Raw genomic sequence first — 26,023 nt, forward strand, 5'->3', positions numbered from 1 at the left:
AGTGAAGTGTGCGGTGATTCTAAGATCGACGGCACTCATCTGCATGTCATACTGACTGACAATATTATTTCTCTTCCCCAGCAGACTCCAAGGGCATTTAAATTAAAGGTACAGTGTTCTGCACGAATATAAAGGCTCTCTGAAGCCTAGAAACACCCTTTTTACACGTTAAATTCGCAGCGAATATATTCGCCTCGAATCAAATTTATTCCGCGAATTCGGCGAATCAGCCGAATCGAATTTTTGAATAATTTGCTCATCTCTAATACTATTATTAGTAGTAGTAGTAGTGTAATATAAAGTAGTATGTAGTATAACATTTCTCACCATATTATGCTGATTGTCAGTACAGCTTACACAAAGTATTAAACAGAGCATTAGATCATGGTAGCCAGGTTTGTTTTCTTGGTTATTTAATTATATCATATATTTATTTAACAGTGACAATTTATACTGCACATTCTGCGTGCTTTGTCTCACCATAACATGTTGATTGTTGGTACAGCTTACACAAGTCATTGAAGCTTGCATTAGATCATGACAGGCAAAACTGTTTCCTGATTATTTAATACAGGCATTTATATAGCACCAATAATATATTCAGTGCTTTTATATAATTTACATGCACATCAGTCCCTGCCCTCAAGAAGCTTACAATCTAATGTCTATATCTCACATGCCTACATATGCACACACACATGCTAAGGCCAATTTAAGCTGGCCATACATGGAACACTAATTGTCCAGTTCAGCAGGGACTGGTTGAATTTTGATCCATCTATGGCTGTTCCCACTTGAGAAAAGTCAATCTAATGACTGGATTCTCTTGAACGGGAATGTTAGAAAAGTTGTATTCGGTCAACACTGTAGCCAATTAGTTCCTGGTGAGTTCCCACTGTCAGAATACAATAGCACAGTGGGGAGGATTTCTTCATCTACCTTATATGTATGGATGGGGTAATCCACTATTTTTTTTATAAGCCCACTGGCTGCCTAAACAAAAGCAAGAAACAAAACAAAACAAAAAGAAAATCTGTCTATGAGCAGCCTTAGACAGAAGCCAATTAAGCCAATTAAGCTATCAGCATGTCTTTGGAGTGTATGAGAAAACATGGTCTTTTTGACGTGCTGCGGGCTAAGATGCGTGGGGGTGCCATTAAAAATGAATGGCAGCCTCTTGCATCTCTCAAGAGCCGCACGATTCAGCTGTGGATGGTTGCGAGTGCGGGAACAGGTGCAATTCCTGCACCTGCAACCAGCCTGCATCATGTCTGGAAAATTAAAGTGAAACCCAGAGAAGAGAAAATGGACTAAGAAGCTGTATAACAAAGGGGAGGAACAGGTCAGAAAGGGTTACAAATGTGAGTTCTATGTGTAAGTAGGTGTAGTTCTGATTAGAAACTGAAGGTCAGATGGGCAGGGTGGAGGCACAAGAGTTGCTCAGGTTTAAGATGCTGGGTGTTCATTACACTTGTGGTTTGGTGTAGGTCAAGGGTCGTGGGGAGGTGTTGATTTAAAAAACAAATAAATATGTATACTCATTTTTTTGTCACAGCTGCTTGGTGGGCCGGGGGATCTTTGGGGGTCAGTTAATACTTGAATTGTTACAAAACTGGGGGGGGCCCAGGTGGGGTATGGTGCTTCTACTTGGTTTGTTATAGGTGGTTCTCCCGGGAGTTAGGTCTCCTGGGGAAAAATGTAAGTGTGTGAGTTTATAACATCTTCAGACAGGTTGGGATGTGGCTGAGAACATGAGCAATTCTAGTTATAAATGGAGCCTTTAAAGTGGTTGTAAACCTCCGACATGAAATATAAAAAAGTATATCTCTCTATAGCCTGTACTTGTCTCAATTAAGAGCACCAAAAGTAATTTCCTCTACTGTTCCTCTGTCAGCATGAATAATTTCTGACACGTTTTCCTGACACCAAGATAAAAAAGGTGATGGGGAAGGACTTCCAGCTGATTGACAGCCTAAGCTCGGTTTGTGTCCCTTTCCTCCAATCAGCTGTCAGAGATCTACTCACTGAGTTCTGAAATGTGTAATGTCATCTCTCCACCCCCTATTTTTCTAACATCTCAAACAAGCTTTATAAATTCTGGACTTTGAACAGATTTAGGGGAGAGAAGACTGCATATAAACAGGTACAACTAATGTAGGAGGATGTGTTTCATCTTTGTGTATCACCTGAGGCCAGTCATTTCACCGGGCGTATGGAAGAGTTTACAACCACTTTAGGGACACCCAAAGACCCCTCCTGGTTGCATTGTCAAAATTGTTTACGCTTTATAATATCATTTATTTTTTCATTTTTGTAAATAAAGGGGCTGCTGTGAGCGTTTAAACCCCTATCACATAGTCTTTGTTGTTATTTTAAACAGTTTAGTAAAGAACTGAGGTTGACAAATCCTTTAGTCAAGTAAAACAAAATAATTCTAACTACATACAGTAAATAGACAATTTATTAGTAAGGCTTCATGCACATGAGTGCATTTGCCCATACAGTGTAAAGAGGCTGCGTATTTTTGATTTCCAGGATGTCCTGCAGCTACATACAACTGTCCATAGACATTGATGGGTGACTGTATGCAGCTATGCATTCCTATAAACATAAAGTAGTGCGCATTCATAGACATATGACCTTAACGTCACTACCTTTCGTTATGGTGAAATGTGGACAGTGGAAAATGGATGGCCGAAGTGCCGGGCTGTAGGCAGAACTCAGTCCCTATAACAAGAGATTACTGGAAAAAGAAGATGCCCATGGGACTTTTGTTGGGTTGCAGCATAAAAATTAACTCCACATAATATGAAAATATTACATCTTTTATTACTTATTAAAAGCAAAAGGTGCAAAATACATATAGCCATGCAATAAAAAGATAAAACATGTAAACATTGTACAAGACAAGATTTTTCACAACAATCAAGTTCTAATAATGATCTCGATGCATTTCGTGAAACAATGTTCACTTCTTCAGGAGATGATGAAATCCAGATGCACATACACCAATAAAAAGGCTCTAGAGTATCACAGGAACCAAAAAATTCACCAAATGGCAGGTGCAACCAATGGCAATGTCAGGAATATCTCATCCAGTAGCTGAAAGCAGGGCGAGTCGTCCGGAAGAGGCAAACAAGGAGGCACAGAGACAAGGCCAGCATGTATATGGGCATATATTAGAACCTGTTGCAAACAGATATAAGGAAAGAGACATCCACGTGGTGCAGAGTACATCCCAAGAAAGTTGTGTATTAGTACTCAATTGTTGTGAAAATCTTGTCTTCATATGTAACAGACACCAATGTTTACATGTTTTATTGCATGGCTATATGTATTTTGCACCTTACTTTTAAACTTAAGTAATAAAATACGTGATTTTTTTATATAATGTGGCAATAATTTTTATGGTACAACTCAACAAAAGTCCCATGGGCATCTTCTGCCTCCAGTAATTTCTTACTCATAAGTCTCTTGCCTTATGAGTAAGCAATGATGTGCAAAACATGACAAGGCTCCTGGCTGCTCTTTGATGTTTGTCAACTGATGGTTTGACTAAAAGCTTGCTGTTATGTGCATTTAGCCATAATAGATCCTTCTTTTATTTATTACGGTTAGATGATTTGTCAGTTTACCATATCACAGCAGGGGGAACCTACAGAGCAAGGAAAGCAAGAAGCAAAAATTTAATAATGAGATGAAGACTTACCAACTTATGTCCAACTGGTGACCAGGATATGTACTGAATTTTCGAAGGGAGTTCACGAGTTACCACAAATTTTCTGGAAAAAAAATTATGTTACTAGCAGACAAACCTAAAATGCTTTTAAGAAATTATGAAATAACTGTAATTCAAAATGAGTGCTGACCCTTTGTCAAGATCGTAAATGTGGTATGAGGCCCTGTAAGAGTATCTCCATTGCTGCAAAAATATAATTCACAATTATAATCATATACATTACATAGTCCATCATATTTTGATATTGTATGAATTAAAATTCTTATATCATGTTATTTCTACTGAATTAAAAGCAATATATATTAGAGTGGTGATGACATTAAGGATACATAATGTGATCTTCCAGTTTTATATGCTGAAAAATTCCAAGATTGTACCAGGAGTGGGTACACAGCAGTCCTCCCTGAAACAAAAACCTATTTCATAAGTAAATTTTGCAGACATTTATGTTTCATTTTTCTGTAGTTTACTTAAAGCGGAGTTCCACTCACTCTGTAAAAAAATAAAAGTCAGCAGCTACAAAAACTGTAGCTGCTGACTTTTAAAAACAGCCACTCACCTGTCCCACAATCATGTGGTGCCCCTGCCACAGCCTGTTTCACCGGCCGTCCTGTATTCCAGGCGCCGGCATCTTCAGTGTGGGCACCCGGCTGTGACAGCTTGCGGCTTCACAGCCGGGTGCCCACTGCGTATGCGCGAGTAGTGCTGCGCTTCCTGAATGGTCCCGTCATCTTCTGGGACCTGTCACATGTCCCACAAGACTACCGGGAGGGAGGGTAGGAGGACAGCTTCCGATCGCCTAGGCCAGTGGTGGGCAACCTTTTTTTTCAACTGAGCCAAATCTCGCCAAAACCACGATTGAAATTTATTTTGAGAGCCACATTTTTAAAACTGAAAATACATCCCCCATATAGTAATTCATCCCCCATAGTAATTCATCCCCCATATAGTAATTCATCCCCCATAGTAATTCATTCCCCATAGTAATTCATCCCCCATATAGTAATTCATCCCCCATATAGTAATTCATCCCCCATAGTAATTCATCCCCCATAGTAATTCATCCCCCATAGTAATTCATCCCCCATATAGTAATTCATCCCCCATAGTAATTCATCCCCCATAGTAATTCATCCCCCATAGTAATTCATCCCCCATATAGTAATTCATCCCCCATAGTAATTCATCCCCCATATAGTAATTCATCCCCCATATAGTAATTCATCCCCCATAGTAATTCATCCCCCATATAGTAATTCATCCCCCATATAGTAATTCATCCCCCCATATAGTAATTCGCCCCATATAGTAATTCGCCCCCCCTACAGTAATTCATCCCCCATAGTAATTCATCCCCCATAGTAATTCATCCCCCATATTGTGTCAATTCACTTACCTTTGCTCCGCGCGTTCCTCTCGCCGTGTTCCCGTGCCGTTCCGATCTTCAGGGCGGACTGTGAGAGGAGAGGAGTTCGTCACGCTGCCCCGACTACAACCTGGCTGCCCCGCCTACATCCTGACAGCCAATGTTTGCCACGCTCCGCGGGCTGTAGTTTGCCCATTGCTGGGCTAGCTGCAGAGTCCTGACTTTTGGGGCGGCCGCCCGAGAGGAGGGAGGGGAGCGGGCGCCCGGCACACAGAAGAGCCGCATTAAAGAGTGTAAAGAGCCGCATGTGGCTCGCGAGCCGCGGCTTGCTGACCACTGGCCTAGGCGATCCCAGCAGAAGTGGGAGTGGGTATCTGTCAATTTCGGGTATCCACTCCCCAAAGGTGCCAATCCTTAATGGGGAGCGGGGGACCAATCTTTTAAGCGTAACTTCCCCTTTTTGGGTGGAGCTCCGCTTTAAACAATGCTAAACTTGCCACTAATAGGCTATATTTTATAAGCCAAGCACCTTATCTTTGTATTATATACATTTACTTTTAGGCCTACCTTGGTAAGATACAGGGGTTCCTTACACAGGCTGCAATTTTACATGTATTCAATATGCAAACTAAAACATTGGGGTCAGTTTACTAAAGACAAATAGGCTGTTCACTTTGCAAGAGAATTTTTCCTTAGCTAGGTGAATGTGGTGAAAGTTCACTGTACAAGGAATACCCGAACATGTGCAAAAAAAATAAACAGCATTTTTGCTTGCACATGATTGGATGATAGAAGTCAGCAGAGCTTCACCTCATTCACTAAGCATAGGGAAAATGCCCTTTCAAAGTAAATCAACCCCCTTATGTCTATAATTGCAGTGTGTGGGTTGTGGAGGGGGGAGGGATGGTGTTAGAATTATCTTGCTGGTGAACCAAATAACCTGAAAACTCCTCTTGTGCCTCAAAATAGGTGACAGAAAGAGGCTGCATTTCAGATTTGGGTAACTATTTTATCATTTTTTTGCATTTAATTCCTAAAACAATCAGGAAATAAGTATTACCAGGAAGAGGCTAGTATTGATAGTCTGTGCATTTACCTCAGCAGTGTTTTCATGTAAAGCTCCTTTAAAACATTCCTCTAGGTGAAACCAATTTTTTTAGATTTGTATAAAACAGAGAATGGTTGAACTGTCTGTCATGTTTTTATAGCTGCCTATGTCACATTGGGGAGATTCACCCCTCTGTACTAATAGCCAATATCACTGAGATAGAAATTAGCGAAATTGCTAAATTTTAAATCTGCCCTCAGAACAAGAGTTGAATGGAAATCCTTCACTGGGAACATCTCTAGAAGGCCCCTTTCACATGGCCGGGACCAATCGGTTCCTCCAGTCCATTTTACAGGTGGACCCATTTGAACTATCCATTGTGCTCTATGGGGTGGCGGATGTAAGTGGACATGTGTCAGTTTACACCCGCCTGCATCCAATCCGATACGATACAAACAGAGGGATGGGGGATCCATTCCCCATCCCTCCACCAGATTAGATTAGAGTCGGATGTAAAGAGAACAGCGAGCTGTGTCCATGTCCTCTCTGCACAAGCGGACCTGTCATCCACCTGCTCAGTGGGGCCTAAGGGCAAATTTCCCTTCACTTTTGAAGTTTTTACTCTAACATTCTGTTGTGTCTCTGAAAATTTTCCCAACATTCTTAGGCAGGTGTTTTAACCCTTCCCTACACCATCCAAAATCTCTTGCCTTGGTTGTACATACACACACAAAATAGATTGAACAGTGAGCAGGAGGCTTACAGCACATTGATAGCCATTTTTTCAGCTTTTGGGTGGAGTGTAGAAATGTTATTACTTTCAAATATAAATTGCTGTCTGCTACCCCACTAGGTAGATTCACCTTTCCTATTTGTCTTGTAGACCATTGTCTACAATACACAAAATTATGGAAAATCCAAAATATTTCATATTTCACTATGGACACCTGTTACAATAGCAGCTTTCTAGAAGGGGAATTTGTTTCACTTCATAGGGATTTTCTCTGAATTCCTGTTGCTTTTCTGGAACATGAGGTGAAGTGAAATATTTTCATTCTTTTCATTGAAACAAAATGACAGGGGTTTCAACACTTTCCTACTCTATCCAAAACTAAAAGAAAAGTCTTTGGCTTTACATATTTTTTTTCTTTTGGGGGGGGGAGGGGGGTGACATGTCAGACATGTTGCCAGGGTAAAGTTGGGACTAACACTAAGAAAAAATTATACTATTAAAAACTGTAACAATTTTACATTTAAACTTCCTTTTCACCTTTCCATCTATTTCTATCCTTTTTTTTTAGACTCAAAGTGTCACTAAACCCACATAATAAAAAAATATCAATAAATGCTGTATTGTATGTTGTTCATACTCACTCATTCACTATGGGATTTGTTTTCTGTATTCTGCAAAAAACATGGTTGATCCTGCTGTTCTCTGTCTTCTCCTTCTGTCCAAGTCCCCAGTGCAGTTCAGGATTTTGCAGAGCAGTGTTGGCAACTCTGCACATGCTCAGTTTTCAGTGAGTTTCTATGCTGAGCATTTCCTCCCTATCACATCTGAGCAGCCCATGTGACTATAGAGTCACACATGTGGGCGTATACACAGTTGTAAATTACAGCCCACTCCCTCCCTCCTCCTCCATACCCACTAACCAGCTAAACAAAATGGGGGTGGGATATTACATGTAGATTGATGGAGGCTTCACCAACCTCTTATTGTAAGACACAGCCTGGAGAGGCGTGACACAGTGTGCGACTAACAGAAATCAGCCCACACCATGTTAATGCCAAAAAATAATAAAGATTTTATTTCAAATATATATTTGTATGACAATTTAAAACAGTTTATTTATATTAATTGACCAGCGGCAGAGGTCTAGAAGCTCCTCCTACTTTTATTTCCCTGTAGACAGGCTGGGAAAGAGCTGGGCCATGTGACAGCTGTATATAGATTAGGAAAAAGGTACTTACATGTTTCTTTTTTATTAAAATAATTACAGTGCCTTCATCCACATACAGAACTAGAAGGCACAATATATATTAAACAGTGTGTGTTTAGTATCACTTTAAAAATATATTAAATATATTTAGTAAGACGTAACTGCTTTAGAAAAGAAATCTTGGGGGTGTCAACTGCTTCCACCCAAAATGTCCCCTAACAAAGAATACATTGTGTGAAATGGTCATTTTTTTCATAAAACTCACTAAGACTTTTCTAAAACCTGGGGCACTGATGTCATTCATAAAAGTTCTAATATTTGTAGACTTTTTTCCTTAAACATTTTTATTGCCTTTTCCTTGCCATACCAGCTGTTACATCATTCTTGTTTCTACATCTACCATTTACTCATCCAGTTTAATTCTAACTGGGCTTTTTGTTCTTTCTTTTTAAGTCATACTCTCTAATAATAAGAGTGGACATTATTATTTATTTTGTATCTCCAGTATATTTTAGAGAACACTGAACCATTCAAGCTTGTCATTCCACCTGTACTGATACAAAGGTAACTAAACTATAAGGGTCGGTTCACACATAGAAACGCAGTTCGGATGCATTTTTGATGCGTTCTGGTGCGTTTTTGATGTTTTCTGGTTCATTTTTTTTTCTCCTCTCTTTTTCTTCAACCTAAATAAGGACATATGTGCTCCGGTGCATTTTTGGTCAGTTCTGAAGTGCTTTTGGTGTGTTTTTTTATGCGTTTTACTGTGTTGCAGTACAATTCAGTGAAGAAAAAAATGCAGCATGTTCTACTTTCTTTTCTGGAATGCACTAGAACTGACCGCCCTGGTGTGAACTATGCCATTGGAAACTATGTAACCCACTATCAATGTATTTTGATACAGAAAAAAATGCACTGAACTGCATGTGGTGTGACCGGGCCTAAGTACATCATAAGGTTTTGGGTACAAAAATCTTTTTTGAAGCATAGAGAGTTCCAAGTTGGTATTTGCACTCCCCCCCGACCTATGTGACACTGCTTGGGCCAGGCATTGGACTATCACATATAGCATCCAGTTATATTATGTGTATCTAGGAAAGAATCCAGGCCTTTTTAAAGCAATCTACTGAGCTGGCCAGAACCAACTCTTGAGGGAGTCTATTCCACATTTTCACAGCTCTTACTGTGAAGAAACTTTTTTGTATTTGGATTAAATCTCTTTTCCTCCAGATGTAAAGAGTGTCCCCTTGTCCTCTATGATGACCTCAGGGTGAATAACTCTACACCGAGTATGTAGGGGTCAGAGGTGGGTGAGTGGTGGAGAGATGCATGTCTACATTTCCTATACCTTGAAAGTCAGGACACCTTAAAGCTGAAGATCTGGTACCTTACTGCAGCAATTTGTAGTACATTTGTTTATGGGTAGTTCAGATTTACATTAAAGAAAACCAGCTATGGGTAGAATTAAAGAGTAACTCCACTTTCATGAAATATAATATAGCAAATAAAAATAAAATAAAATACCATATAACTGCCACACCAGCCACGTTGTAATTTATTGTCATTAAAATTATTTTTCAGTGTTCAATCTTCAGCCACTGTCATTTTCTGCAAAATTCAAGGCAATATGGCAACCTGAAGGCATTCTGTACACTGTTGATGTACAGAACACCCCCCAGAAATGTAATTTCCTGTTTGTGTTATTGAGATCTACACTAAAATACAAGTCAGATTTTAGGCATCCTCTCAGTTTTGGTGAGGTACTCTGCAAGGGTTAAATACTTCCAAAGGGATGCCGACACTGCAGCTTTTCTCACCCGAACACAAGTGCTTATTATAATGGACCAGTCCTTCTCATTCAGAATCAGTATCCAAAGGACATAGTAGAACAAACATATTTTTCTTCAGAGCAGAAAATGGTAGAACTCTGCAAAAAGATTTGTTAAAATTCCTGAAATGTACATTGATCACCCAGATGTTTTTTACTCAACAAAATGGAGTTACTCTTTAAGCAAGGATCAGAATATTCAGTCTTTATTGGAAACTTGTCATGAGAGAAATGAAGGGTCTTTCTGACTTCACTTTCTTAAAATATTCTTTGTCTGGCTGTTAAACTTGTCCTTTGGCTTTAATATTTTGAGATACAGTAACACACCCTTTAGTTAGAGAGGCACACACTAAGGGGTTGATTTACTAAAACTGGAGAGTACAAAATCTGTGATATAATCCCAAGCCCATAGCACAGGCAACTCTAAATCGTGGCTCGCAGACTCAGTTTATTGTGAAAATTCATGGAGATTATTCAAATCCTGGCACTCTTTTAGGCAGTTATTAATCACATAGTTTTCCGGCTGATACCTACCCATTCCTTCCAAGACTCCCTATTGGCTTCCCAATACAGTTAAGTAATTGAAAAGCACATAGATGGGAGAAAGAAAGCCAGTTATCAACTGGTAAGTTAGTCAACAATTGCCCAATTGACTGATGGGAATCCCAGGGCACTCTGAAAATAAACTATATTTAAGTGAGAAGGCATCTGGGACCATAGTATGATGAACTAAATGGACAATTTACTAAAGAAATACCTTTAGGTCTGACCAACTGACCCTTCCTGTGTTAATTTAAAAAAACAATTCACATTAAAGTCAATTTTAAAAAAAAATCTATTAACCTGGATTAATGTTAGGAGACAACTAGGGGTTTATTTACTAAAGCTGGAGAGTCCAAAATCAGACTCCCTTCTGCATAGAAACCAATCAGCTTCCAGGTTTCATTGCCAAAGCTTCATTGAACAAGCTGAGGTTAGAAGCTGATTGGTTTCTATGCAGAAGGGAGTCTGATTTTGCACTCTCCAGCTTTAGTAAATAAACCCCTAATGTCTATACTAAAAAAAAGGAAGGAAAGGGCTAAATCAAGAAAACTAGAAAAATCACCCTTTTTATTATTTGAAATTAAATGTAATTTATATACAGTACTGGATGCAAAGCCAGTATGGAATGAAGAGTATATTCTCTATTGTACATTTAGTAACCTATCTACATGCTGAACATTTTTTTAAAAATATGTTAAAATACCTGCCCAACAAGTAACCAGCTTTAGAATATGTGTTGCCAAGAATGACGAGCAGTTTCATTTCCATCATTATCTGGATAAACATCACCCTCTGGTGTATTTTTTAATGAATACAAATATTAATTGCTAGAGTTACTTGTTTTTATAGCCTAATTACTTGCCAACACTGGCAATACACTCACATATGCACAGCCATGTACAATGTAAAGCCACCTCTAAGCAGTAAGTATATTTGTAGTTTGGTGTATTTCTCTCTCAGCCAGAAACATAAACATTAATTAAAATTCAAATTAAAAATTACTTTTGCGTAATTGCTCTCGAGGTATGCAAATTTCCTATCTGCAGACAGTTTGTAGTTTGTGGCATTCACTTCATCCTGCAGAGAGAAAAAACGTGTAACTCAAGAGACAGCTTGTTTGGAGAGAAACAAATATAAAATGAGAAAAGTATAATCATAGAACAAGTTATACTATTAAAGCAATTAACCCTTTCAGTTCAGGCACAACCCCACAGCAAGGATTTATTTTTGACATAATTGCCCAGAATTAGGCTTTAACCACTTAAGCTCCAGAAGATTTTACCCCCCTTCATGACCAGATAATGTTTTGCTATTTAGCATTGCGCTACTTTAACTGGTAATTGTGTGGTCATGCAACTCTGTAGCCAAATTAAATTTGTATCAATTATTTTTACACAAATAGAGCTTTCTTTATTATTTATTATATAAATGATAAAAAGGCCAGAGATAAAAAAAAAAAACATAATTTTTTACTGTCTGTTAAAAAACATATTAAAAAATAATTTTAAAACTCAAATTTCTTCATACATTTAGGCCAGAATGTATTCTGCTACATGCCTTTGGTAAAAAAAAATCCTAATAAGTGTATATTAATTGGTTTGTGTGAAAGTTATAGCGTCTACAAACGATGGTATATACTGAAATTCTTATTTATTTTTTTATATGCTAGTAACGGCGGTCATCAGTGACTTAGAGAGGGACTGTGGTATTGTGGTGGACAATCTGACACTAACTGACACTTTGTGGGAACTGACTAACTGCTAATGACATTTCCAGTGGCACTCATACAGTGATTGGTGCTAATAATATACATGGTCACTGTACTAATGGCACTGGCTGGGAAGGGGTAATATTTAAAGTTGTTAAGGTTTTTTACCTTCATGCATTCTATAGCAGGAAACTTTTTTTTTTTAAAGAGGAGAAAGAAGGTATAACCTAGTGGTCATCAACTAACCTGGTATAGAGGGACTCTTATGTGGCCCTTGATATTGCCAAAGGAGCACACATAATATTTGATAAATTCAATCCTATAGAAATTAATTCCTATAGAAAGCAGTCAAAGACTGCAGACATGCAACGGGAGATAGTCAGATATCGTATGTACTCTCCAGCGCCTCAGGATATGCACAGCCAAAAGGGAAGCCAAGGGTACCAGGACAGCGACAACCAAAGGAAATGCTTCAGGGGTGCAGCCCTCCTCAGACGGGGAAATCAGCCACTGGATAGAGAGAAAACAGGTGGCGCACACGCCTAGTGCATTATCCAAGGTTTATTGTAAGGAGTGAAAGAATAATAAAAACATACTCACAGACGAAGCATGTATCTAAAAAGCATAGAAAAATGACATTGGCCACAATGGCAGGCAAGGTGTTCTCACTGTCAGTGCGGTCAAATGGCTAACGCGTTTCGGCATCAACAGCAAGGCTCCTACTTTCCATTCATCACACATCTGCATCAGAGGCTGGTCATCAGCTCTGAGGAAAGGGATTTGTCCCCAAAACGCGTCAGCCATTTGACCGCACTGACAGTGAGAACACCTTGCCTGCCGTTGTGGCCATTGTCATTTTTCTATGCTTTTTAGATACATGCTTCGTCTGTGAGTATGTTTTTATTATTCTTTCCCTCCTTACAATAAACCTTGAATAATGCACTAGGTGCGTGCACCACCTGTTTTCTCTCTATCCAGGAGATAGTCAGAGACTGAGCATTCTACAATAGATGGTCGGAGACTGCAGACATGCTACAGTATATGGTCAGATATGAACAAACATATAGGAGTTGCTGGAGACTGGGAATATGCCACTGGAGACAGTCATATGACTGTCACTTTAAGAATATTATTGTTCCCTGCGTCTTTCTGTGTCAACAACCCCCATTCTTTTCATTTCAAATCCTAGTGCCACAGGGGTACAAATGAAGGTATATCTCTCTACAAGCAACAGAAAGAATTTATAGCTCTTCCCTTCTCTTGCTGAAAGTTACAAAATGAAAATACTGGTGTTAGAGTCAAAAAGTTCCAACTTTTGATTTACTTACAAATGTTGCATTTGTCAAAATGACTGAAGTCTCTCCGGATTCCACATTAAACAAGAAAACATTGCCTTCGTCATTTCTGTGCAGATATTCATTCTCTATATAAAATGTAAGAATAAAATAAGCCTTGTAAATCACAAATCATATTCTTTTTCTCATCCTTTTAATTGGATTGCAACAAATGAAATGGAGCTGCAAATCCACCAATAATAAGAAATATTTAAATTTATCTTAAGGCAAATGATAAATACATGAACTATGTGTTTTCTCACTTGAATGCTTAGGGGGCTATGCATAAAAATGTTGCCATGTGCATGTTCTAATCATTCACACAGGCCATTCACACAGACACAACAAGTGATCTCCATATTATTTGTAATATGATTATCTCTTATGATTATCAGCTCCACCCATTGGCCATTATACAGTATTTTTATTGTAAAGGTATTTCAGAAAAGGACTGCATTATGGTCACTAGACAGAGCTGGCAATCATAGGAAATAATCATATTGCATACAATACGGGATGATTAGTTGTGCCTGTGTGAATGCTTATGACTTCAGCATGGGAATGTTTTTTTTTATACATAGACCCCCTAATGTCCTTTGTGTATTTCTACATAAGTGCAGTCATCCAGCATACAACTCCTGCAGATGTGTAAACTGGTCAATGGTGATCTCTCTCCTTGTGTACAGTGACTGGTCTGGTATCCATCCTCTCCTGTGTAAGCAGGTGTAGTTAGTTAGTCCCAAAAGAGTGTGTAATAGGGAATTACGTAAGTGGGTGTTAGGTCCCCTTTTAAAAAAAAGCCTTCCTGCAGTGATGTAATGGGTGAAGTTAATGCTCATATAGATGCCAGGTTTGGAAGGAGCCTAGTGCAGTTGGGGCATGGGAGCCAAACACCCTACAGATGTAGTCAGCTCCTTCAAAGGCCCTGGTCAGGGCAGAAGGCCAGGGTGAGATTGGCCTATACTCACAAGAGCCAGCTGTAGTTGTCCTGTCACACAAAACATTGTCTAAATGGACTGGGATCATGGTCTACCTGGACCAATAGTGGGAAAGGCCTTTTAGTCCAGGTTAAGCATTCTCTGGCGTGAGTGCTAATCCCCTAGAGATCCTGGGAGATGTTTGCAGATTCTGGAGGAGCAGCTGTAGAAGTCCTCTCTCTGGAACAACATGAAGGAAGCAGTGAACTGGAGGCACATATTAAGCCAAGAGGATGATCAAATATTCTCAAATATAAATCTTTTTTCACACCACTCCAAAGTAGAACAAAAAGGGTGCTGCGGATCAGGCCTACACAATCTGCTGCTGCAATCAACACACAGGTACATGCCAGGATTAGTGAGCTATGGAGGGTGAAATGCAATACATGTTGCCTTCCGCTGCCACCCTGTCTCATGATACGGAATATATGAAAAAAAGATTTATATTTGAGAATATTTGATCATTCTCTTGGCTTAATACCATACGTATGCCTTGGAGTAAGCTGCAGTGGAAGAGAGATTAGAGAAGAGATCTGTTGGGATCCCTGGCCACCAATACATATCACGTGCGCTTTTTGACCGCTTCATTTGTGGTCACTGGTTTCTGGTAAGAGGCTGTGTGCGTTGACAGTGCAAGATTCCTTTTTTCGAAAGCACTTTTACCTCTTTGGACATGAGCTGCACTCTATGGACTCATTTTGATAACTGCACCTTTACATTGTGTTATTGTTTTTTGAATATATTTTTCTGCAGTAAATTAAATTTAGGGTAATTAGTGCTGCATTTTGTTATTTAATATGAATTGCTTGTTGCCAACATTCTTGTCAGTCTTGCTTCTTTACCATTTACATTGCTCCTAGAGCAGATTATTACTCTGCATAGTTACATTTTTGTGTTTTACCTACAAAGTTAGTGACCTATTATGAAAATATTTGAGGCTTTTAGATCACGCTGACTTTTCTACATATCAGAAACATTTTTCTCTCTAGTTTGATGCTCTTTATAGAAAGTTGTGAAGTTATAGAAACTTATATCTCAAAATCTCAGATGTATGGGTGGTATCAGTCCCAGTAGACTTACATTATCTATTAAAGATTTAGTAAAACAGCCAATATTTATTCTTAAGAAAAGATGTAAACACTCACTTGGTGCCTTGCCAGGCACATTGGCGCATGGGCTCACTGCCCCGAAATATATGTATTTAGTTAGAACATTTGTCAAATCTACTTTAAGAAGTGTTATAAAACTTTTCAAGGGACGTGTGTAAGGATTCATTAGCAGCTAGTTATTCAAATTGAACATCTGTTAATGTCAGCAATCCATTAAATAAATTTGAACGTAATCCAGGTTTCATAACATTTTTCACTTTTGGTATGTTCGAACTAAGATTAGAGTTCTTGTCTTTACACTGCGCTGGTGGCTGTATTTTAAAGGTTAAGTTTACCTAGAATTAATGTTCTAGAACTGGGTGGACACCAGTCAGTTTATCAATCTGTCAATTTTTTATATCTCTTGAGCTTTCTATTAGCAAGATACTCCTAGCTCTTTGCAAGGAGGTCACACTCTTTCTGCCAAATTCTACAAAGAACTGTGACACCCTCATGTGCAAGGGCCATCGAGACATAACAAAGCCAGAAAAAATGCCTAGATATCATAAAGCTATAGTTCCTTTGTCATCCAGTAAATGATTAACTGGACTTATGTCCATCCAAAACTGAAATAAGAAAAATAGGACTGGATGCACTGGAATTTAAATACATTGCTATTAGTCATTTACTATGACTGGAGCAGGAAAAACCTGGAACAGACGTGCATGACAACCGAACAGCTTTTGCTTTCAATTTCAAAGTTTAACTGAACAAGCTAAAGTTAGAAACTGATTGATCACAATGCTCCAGATTCCATCTGCTCCAGCTTTAGTAATCCCCCCCCCCCCCAATTATATATAATATACAAGAATAAGACATCTATAGTGTAATATATCAATAATACTATATATTACAAAAAAATGATTTCCATAGCTGAAGTAAATGTTTTACTGAAAATAGCATTTAGGTGCCATAGCACTTTTTGCAGGAAAAATATAAGCAGTAAGGAAAAGTTGAAGAAGATGAGGAATTTTTGTTTCAGCTATTTGGCACTTGATTTACAACTTCTGTAATGTTCAGGGTTTAGTTTTACACTACATTCCCACTAGTGTAACTCTAAAGTCCCAAGATTTAGAGTGTGACTTTGATTCGACTTTACACTCTCTGGATAATAGTTGCATCAAAGTAGTGCAGGCACCTTTGCAAGGTCGCTGCGACTTTAAGTTGCACTGATTTAAATGGGTGCCATTGAAATCAATGGGCTGTGACATATCTGGCGAATTTATGTGTCCAAAGTATGACAAGTCGCACTAGTGGTACCGGAGCCTTAGTGTTCGTCTTTGCTTTCAGGACTAATTTCAGGGCTAGGCTTCACTTTATCATTCAGGTTGAGGGTTACATGCTGCGTTTAAAGCAGAACTAAACTCACTCCAACAACCTTTTTTTATTTTATCCCTCCCCTAACCATCTTAAAAAGCTAATTTTTGTAATTCTGTTTTTTACCTTTTTATTTTTTTACAGTGCTGCAAAGAACCACTGTTGGCTTTCTGAACTAGGCCTTTAACATCCCCCTTCCCCAAAGCAGAATAGTGGGACATTTTGTTTATTTTTTTTTTCACTTTTTTTTTTTTTAGCCCTGCCCCCTGTTGCCATCCTGGCCTAGGCCAGAATGACATGTACCTGGTCCTTCAGCCTCCTGGGATACTTACATCATATCTCCCTGGAGGCTGCAGGATCAGCACACAGAGCGGCCGGGTGGTGGTTTGACTGGAAGACAGTGGGTGGGCTCAGTGAGTCATTAGAGGCTGCCTGCACTCAGAAGAGGCAGCCAGCTGAAGAGGAAAAAAACAACGCTGGATAAGCTTTGAAGGTATGTGCTTTGAAAAGCTCTGTAGCACTGTAGGTAAGTGGGATAAAACATGGGGGGAGTAAGTACCACTTTAACTGCATTAAAAAAACTAATCAGGTCTTTTGCCCTGCCAGACAGGACTGTTCTGCGAGAGAGAAAGCAAGAAAGAAAGAAAGAAAGAAAGAAAGTTACTGTAAGTAGTTATGCAAATTATTTACAAAAGCAATACCTGATATCCACAGATGAACATATTGCTGAGTATAAAAATTTTTGCTAAACACATCATTAAGTGTAAGAGCTTGAAGACCATCTGGACGGTTTTTTGGACTGTTCCCTTTAAAAGAAATAAAACAATAAGAATACATTATTGAGATATGTCTAGTTCATGTATACACGTGCAAACTATCCGCAATTGAAGTATATCTATCCCAAAAACAAAAATCTATTATTATTGCAGCTTACCATTCTTCAGCTGTGATGGCTGCATTAGTACTCTTTTTATTAGGCTAATTTTCTGCCTGTACATACTGTAAATATTTCTGTTGATCCTGCCAGCATTCCAGTGTCCTTGTAACTTCTGTAGTATTGAACTGATGTATATGTTTTCAATGTTTTCAGCAATCCCAGATATCTTCTGAGAACTATAAAACACCCCCACTTTATGTAATAGGAATGTGGAGAGGAAGGTAAGGTGAGTGAGCGCTGTCACCCTAGGACAGGATGTTTGTTACTGGCAAGATCACCTGGTTTTAATAAGAGAAAAAACTGAAAGAAGAAAACTAACTAAAAGTCATTTGGCATTGACAATATGGTATGTATCTGGATATAAAACTGGTTGCAGGAGTGAGTCCAGAGGGTGGTGCCCCCGGGCTCGGTCATGGGACCAATTCTGTTTAACTTGGTCATAAACGATATAGAGGTGGAAATATATAGTTCAATCTCAGTGCTGGCTAATGATACAAAGATAAGCAAGGCACAAACTTCACAACAAAATATAGCAACTTTACAAGATGACCTTGATAAAATAGAGGGGTGGACAGCTATGTGGCAGATGAGGATCAATGTAGGAAAATGTAAAGTAATGCACATGGGAGCTAAATATATGCAAGAAAGCTACGTGCTAGAGGAAGAACCTCTGGGAGAATTGAGGATGGAAAAAAATCTGGGAGTCCAAGTAGATCACAGGTTCAGCAATATTAATGCAATGCCAAGCCAGGTCAACTGCCTACTATCATGCATTAGAAGAATATTTACTCAAGAGATAAAACTCTAATTCTACCACTTTAGTTTGCCCACATCTTGAATATACCATCCAGTTCTGGTCACCAAAGACTTTTACATGTGCTTCTTAATGTAATACTAAACTTAAAAATGTTCTTACCTTAGCGCTGTGTTTGGGTGCATCTCTTCTCCCCTCTTTTTCTTCTCACACAGTGACTTGAACAGAAGCAGGTGCCATTGGCTCTTGCTGCTGTCAATCAAATGCAGCGAAGAGGAAGTGGAGGGCGGGGCTAAGTCCCGCCACATGTATCTATGGAGTGTGGCTCCATAAACACATAGGTCAGGAGCAAGCATGCAGCGTGTGTCCCCTAGAAAACGGCATGCTATGGGGACAGACAAAAAAGAGGAGGAGCCAAGATTGCCCAGGACCCGAGAAGAGGAGGAATGCAATGCCACTACACAGAGCAGGTCAGCATAGCATGTTTGTTATTTTAATAAGCAAAAAAAATCTGCCTTTAGTAACACTTTAAGCTGGCCAGGGCGGGAAAATAGAAGTTAATCTACCAATCAACTTCTGTTTTCCCGCCCTGTTGGAAAATTTACTTTCAATCAGCACTGCAGGCTATATATAGCATCACTGATCAGTGTATTCTGAAGGCAGGGAAGTCTGCCTGCAGGCAGAATACAATGACACAGGAGGGAAGATTCCCCCAACCACCTCAAAAGAGAGGATGGGGAATTAGGTCAGTTTTTCATTCAACCCACTGGGTGAAAAAAAAGACATATATGGCCAGCCCTGAGGTGGCCATACATGTATCGAAATTCGGCAGGTTCAGCAGAGACCAATCAAATTTCGATCCATGAATGGACACTATGGTTGAACAGAGGTTGATCTATCAATCAACATCTGTTCAACCAGTCTGTTGGAAAAAATCGGCTGGATCAGAGCTGCAGGCTATAGCATTGGGGAGGTCTCTAAGCTGTCAGGACACAAGGATACAGCGGGGAAGATTCCCCCATCCACCTCAAGTATGTGAATGCGGGAATCTGGACAGTTCTTTTCCTTCAACCTGCTAGTTGAATGAAAAAAAAAACAGACTCATCCATGACCAGCCTTAGCAAATACAATATACAGAGATATTGAAAATGGTAGTCACATAAACACACACTCAGGGTGAACTGCATGGACCAGTGTCTTTATTCGACCTTACCAACTATGTAACTAGGTAACTATATAATGCCACCACATCTAATCCATTAGTTGCAATGTATTACATACTGTATACATATATACATACACCTTGTATTTCTAAACCCAGAGCCCTGAATTCACTATATCTGCTCTCCCATAGTACAAAGAACATGGAAATGCAATTATTTTAGTAAATATAAACTGCTAAATACATTTTCTCATCAGCAGTTAGAGCGGTCTTATGACTTCTATCAGTGTTCAGCAGAGCACTGGTTAAAGATTGTAGGAGGAGTTTTAATTTTTCCCTTATTGTCTTTTGAGGACGCAGGAACCCTGATCCTCTGTCTGGACAGCACTGATTGGCCCTGTGCTGATCACATGCATTCTCTCAAGAAAAAATAAAAAGCTCTTTAGCAATACACACCAAACTGAGCATGTGTAGCATGCCCGCAAGGCTCTGTTCTACCATCCTGTTTACAGAATGCAGAGGATTAACCCCTTAGGTTCTACCGTGAGCATAACAAGCATGCTTTACTGCATATACAGACCTATCTTACTGTTGTGGGTTTAGTCACATTTTAAGACAGTTATTTGCTAAATGGATAAGAAGTAATTTTATCTGGAGATAAAGTAATTGACTGATAGTTATTAGAGAAATAAATCAATTTATGGACAAGCAAAATGGCTATTCTACATCTACTTAATTGTGCTGCTAATTATTATTAGTACCTTTATTAATAATCTGCCCATTGAACAGGCATTGAACAAGCTATAGGCACTTGACACTATGCCTGAAGTAAAATTCCAGAGTAAGGCAAGTATTACCTTTGCCATTTATTACCTTTGTTATAAAAAAAAAAAAAAGAAGACCTTTCCAGGTCTCTTTTTAGCTGCTACAAGAGATTTACTTATGGGGAAGTCAAGTTTATAGTAACAAAGTGAACCCATAATCAGAAGGTCACACAGGCAAGGCTTTTCCAGGTAACAAATGCAAAAGTGGTCATTTTCTGATGCCTATTTTTAGGCAGGTCCTCATGTTTTAAAACGTTTAAAATTGTTTACTGCAGTTTTATATTATGGAACTAATTTATATATTGCAGGTTTATAACATAAACAATGATGATATAAAAAATCCTCGGCAATGCCTGTCCTAAAACAGTAACAATGAAGACATTTCTCACACTGGTCTTCAACTTCCATCCTCTGTGTGCACATGAATAACCTACTTGTATCATTCCTTATCAAATATGATCCAGATAGCATGCAATTTTTTTCATACAATCAAATGGAAAAAAAATCAGCCCTGGGGATAGCCTGGCTTTTCCATTAGACTGAAAATATTTGGCATGATCTTATGCTATACATAACATGATGAGTAAAATGTTGTTTTTGAGTATTTTTACTGCTCTTAGTATATAAGGTGAAATTGGTTGTAAACCTCAGAAATGAATGAAAAGGGACGCTATGGTAGGAGACCCAGGAGGACCCCACTACTCACACAGAAACATAAAAAAAAGCCAGATTGGTGTTTGCCACAACTTACCTGAGGAAGCCAAAATCCTTTTGACAGAATGTGTTTTGGACAGATGAAATAAAATTACAGCTTTTGGGTAAAACCGATCATTATACGGTTTTCAGAAAAAGAAATGAGGCCTTTAAAGAAAAGAATACAGTCCCTGCAGTCAAACATGGTGGAGGTTCACTGATGTTTTGGGGTTGCTTTGCTGCTTCAGGCACTGGATGTCTTCACCGTGTGTATGGCATTATGAAATCTGAAGACTACCAAAGAATTCTGTGGTGCAATATAGGGCCCAGTGTCAGAAATTTGGGTCTCCATAAGAGGTCATGGGTCTTAGAGAAGGACAGTGACCCAAAGCACACATCAAAAAGCACACCAAAATGGTCTAAGACAAAGCACTGGAGAGGACTGAACTGGCCAGCAACGAGTCCAGATCTCAATCCCATAGAGCACCTGTGGAGAGATCTCAAAAGAGCAGTTGAGAAAAAGAACCCTTCCAATCTGAGAGACCTGGAACAGTTGGTGAAAGAAGAATGGTCCAAAATTCCAGTAGAGAGGTGTAAGAAACTCATTGATGGTTACTGGAAGCAATTGATTTCATTTATTTTTTGCTACCAAATATAAAATTGAGGGTGCCAATAATTTTATCCAGTCCATTTTTGGGGTTTTGCATGGAATGTGTCAGATTTGGCTTTCTGATTCTCCATTTTTTTGTGTCATACCAATACAAACAAAAGAAATAAACATGATAATGCCTAAACATTTGTAATTGCAACAATTTTCTGGGCGAAGTGGTGCATTATCTGACAGAAATGCAGGGGTGCCAATATTTTTGGTCATGCCTGTATGTGACACACTCAAGTCCTTTTGTCCTGGTTCAAGTATAATAATGGGCCCCTAGCGGGCAGGTTGGGCTTTTCAAACTGTGTGCACGTGTAGAGCATCCTCTCCCCCAGCTCTAGTTGAGCTTAGTAGTGCCCACTCTGGGTTATTCTTTAGCTGAGCCATTACTAAGCTCAGTTGCAGCTGGGAGAGGATGCATGCGCACAGTTTGAACAGCTATTGGGGAGCATTATTGTGATATTTTGCCTGTTCTGCAAATGGCAGGATGAGGGAGAATGAGGGGCCAGTGCTTTTTCTGGAGGGGACCCCCAACTACTGCATCTGTAATGATAGGACCTTTACCATTTACAGGCGGAGCACTGGTATATACTATTCATTGGATATTCTGTAGATTTGCATAGAGGTATTTTTGGAAAATCTTCCTGAAGGTTTAATTACATTTTAGGGTTAGGCTTCAGTTTCACAGTTAGGTTGAGGGTTATGTCAGCTCACTCCATCAGTCTCCACACACTAATTCACTAATTTACTAACAGACATATCAACCTGAATGTCACACCATTTCCTCAAACTCAATCTATCCAAAACCAAGCTCATAATATTTCCTCCCCAATGTGCCCCTTCCCCTGACTTCTCTGTCAAGATAGATGGTACAACTTACAATGCCATGCACATTTCTGCCCGCAGCTACATCACTAACCTAGTTTTGAAACACCAACCAAACCGCTCTATTAGTTCACCCAAAACCTCTTGCTTTCTAGCTGCCTTGTCACCTCCTCTCATGTCGCCTCCAGGATTTTTCCCAAGCCCCTCCCATCCTATGGAATTCCCTACCCTAATCTGTTCATCTCCTACTCTACTTTTAGACGATCCCTGAAAACCCTTCTCTCTAGAGAAGCCTATCCTGCCCCTACCTAATAACTGTACTTTTATTTTCTCCATCAGCTCATCTTCAGCAGTTATTACCTTTTGTATACCTTGACTCTCCCATTTAGATTGTAAGCTCTAACATGCAGGGCCCTCTGATTCCTCCTGTATTGAATTGTTTTGTAACTGGACTGTCTGCCCTTACGTTGTAAAGTCCTGCAAAAACTGTTGGCACTATATAAATCCATAATAATAATAATGTTTTGGGCTCAAATATAGGGTTAGGCTTTGATTTAAGAGCTATATTAAAGATTAGGCTAAACTTTCGGGCGAGACTTAGAGTTAGGAATTTAATTTAAATTGAGGATTGTCAGTTAACGCGGAGTTCCACCCAAAAGTGGAAGTTCCACTTATCTGCCTCCTCCCCCCTCCGCTGCCACATTTGGCACCTTTTGGGGGGGAGTGGGATTAGGTAACTGGTTTTGACAGGTATCCACTCCCACATTTCTGACTCAGTTCGCCGTGGCAAACTGGGCTAGAAGTTCACCTCCCCCTACAGCCCTCTGGGAAAATCAACAGGTCCCAGAGGACTGCGGCCCATTCACAAAGTGCACAGCGCTTCACACATGCGCAGTAGGAAACCGGCTGTGAAGCAGCAAAGCTTTACTGCTGGTTTCCCTTAGTCAAGATGACAGCACCAGTGGCCAACAATCTATTGAAGAATCAGCTTGGGGTGAGGGAATCGCTGGATCCCTGAACAGGTAAGTGCCCTAATATTAAAAGACGGGGGGGGGGTAGGGTAGGGGCCGGGACTCCACTTTAAGTTTTGTTTTGGGTTCAGTTCAGAGTAAATTAGTTAGTTAGCTTGGTTTTAGCTTCTGGGTAGTATCATTATTAATACTGCCACACCAAAATATGCAACACCAGCACCAAACGCAGATCAGCACTGAAGATATTCTCATGTAAGATCTATTATTTCAAAAGCATTATTGGGTATTCAAAGTGGACACAGCTCTACCTTTTTTACTAACCTTAATTTTTAAAATAAATCAACCCCTATGTATCATGAAACTTTTCTTTCTAATATCTACTTTCTGTGAGCATTACTGGAATACACATTTCACAGCAGTTTTCTAATTAGACAGATAAAAGACAACTGAAGCAGAACGGAGATATAAAACATTTTTGCACATAAGTGGCTTTTGTGTAAACTTCATCACAAAGTAATAAGAGGTCCCCAAAGTTCACTTACTGTATACTAAGGATTTGAAGCAAAAATTATTTTTGGGTATCAGGACTTCATTATCAGGTCTTCTCTCAGACTAACACCAATAGAAATAATTTTATCCCTGGCATGCGTTCCATTTTACTATTAGTAGCAATTAGTTAAATGTTCCATATTGCTCTTTTTCTTTTTACTGTCCATCAGCAAAGGTGCTGAAAAGTCCCATCTGCTAACCATCACAAAGTGAAATATTAGGGTTGGCTATGTTAAAAAAAATGGCTGTATAAAACATAGGCACTGGCCATCTGGGTGGCAGGAGTTGTGTTCCTGTCAACTGTAAGGGAACAAACTACATATGGAAGGCGTATCGCTCTACAGACGCGAAAACAGAAAAACAACATTGTGTGTCATGGTATATTGCTCTCCATACATACATATTTTTGAATTGATATGAAAAAAAAATACTGAAGCAGTAGTCAGAGCTGTTTTAAAATATTACTTCAACATAAAATTGATGATAGCAGTTACAGGCTTGCTTTTATGCTAGACATTTGAAGTCAAAATATCACTAAATTCTCACATTATTTTGGAGTAAAAGTACTACTTTCTTGCAATGAATAAAAAATCATAATAATGTTGAGCTAGTCTAGGCTAAAATCACATTGGGGCTGATTTAAAAAAGCGATTGTTTGAAATCAGAAATAAACCACAATGGTAAGTTTACATTGAAGGCCTGTATGGGGACAGACGCACAAACACATGGTAAAAGTGATCCCTAATCTAGCTCATCCTTCTTCCCCCCTCCCCAAGTTCCTGCCTACATTAGAGATAAAAAGGGTGCTGAGTGCATCCTGAGAAAGGGAACAAGGAAAACTGACCATCTGATTCACTGCTGGGAGGGGGAGCATGGAGAGCTGAGCTGATGACAGAAGAACTTCAATGACTTCAGTGTTTCTGCTTCAAATTTGACAGATGTATTGCTGCACAGTACAAAACACATAGAGGGTGCAAACGCCTAGCGCATTATCTTTGACACTTTATTAAGTAGATATGGAAGACAACGCCTAGCACATTATCTTTGACGCTTTATTAAATAGATATGGAAGATAAATGATTTAGACATGTAGATGCATAAAACACACAATGTAAGATCTCCACCTCGAACTGCAGACATGATGACAATGATAACTGACGTGTTTTAGGGACCCAATTTCCTTCCTCAAGCCATAGCTCTGTGCCAAGAGTGGACTCTAACATTGCGTGCTGTATGCATCTACATGCCTTTAGCTCACTTGGCTTGTGAGTATATCATTTGTCTTCCGTATCTTTTTAATAAAGTGTGAAAGATAATGTACTAGACTTTAGCGCCCTCTCTGTTTGTGTTTTGTACAATGGTGGATTTCCCCGGTCTGAGGATGGCCGCACTGCCATTTTTTTTCAGTCCGGGTTGCAAAAAGATTATGTGATCTTTGGTTTGTTCCATGGGTGCCTCTACCTTTTTTTCTGAACGCTGAAGTGTCAAATGTGATTTTGTTTTCTTTATTGCTCCCCAGTGCCTGCAACTACAGATGCTAGTAAGGAGAACTTTCTGCTAGGGACAACGCTGGACAAAAGGTGAGTATATCAGTAAAAGTTTTTGTGTTTTTTTATAAACTGGAGTTTTTATTTTTATATTATTTTATATATTTTATTATTATTATTATTATTTTATATTATTTTTTACTGGAGGCTCCTGTATA

General features: G+C 39.2%; 1 protein-coding gene across 1 annotated transcript in view; it reads right to left on the reverse strand.

Moving 5' to 3' along the window:
• The window catches only part of LOC149470805 (prolyl endopeptidase FAP-like), a 166,851-nt gene that overhangs the window by 118,397 nt on the left and 22,431 nt on the right, over window positions 1–26,023 (reverse strand). Inside the window, exons 3-7 of the mRNA XM_089660049.1 lie at window positions 17,650–17,754; window positions 13,501–13,595; window positions 11,467–11,541; window positions 3,870–3,922; window positions 3,710–3,782 (exon numbers count right to left, since the gene is read on the reverse strand). Of these exons, the coding sequence (XP_089516175.1) occupies window positions 3,710–3,782; window positions 3,870–3,922; window positions 11,467–11,541; window positions 13,501–13,595; window positions 17,650–17,754 (401 nt within the window). The remainder of the gene's footprint in view (window positions 1–3,709; window positions 3,783–3,869; window positions 3,923–11,466; window positions 11,542–13,500; window positions 13,596–17,649; window positions 17,755–26,023) is intronic.

This window comes from Staurois parvus, unplaced genomic scaffold (genome assembly GCF_062004578.1).
Source record: "Staurois parvus isolate SC_StPar_1 unplaced genomic scaffold, SC_StPar_1.0 ptg000031l, whole genome shotgun sequence".
NCBI classification, from domain to species: Eukaryota; Metazoa; Chordata; class Amphibia; order Anura; family Ranidae; genus Staurois; species Staurois parvus.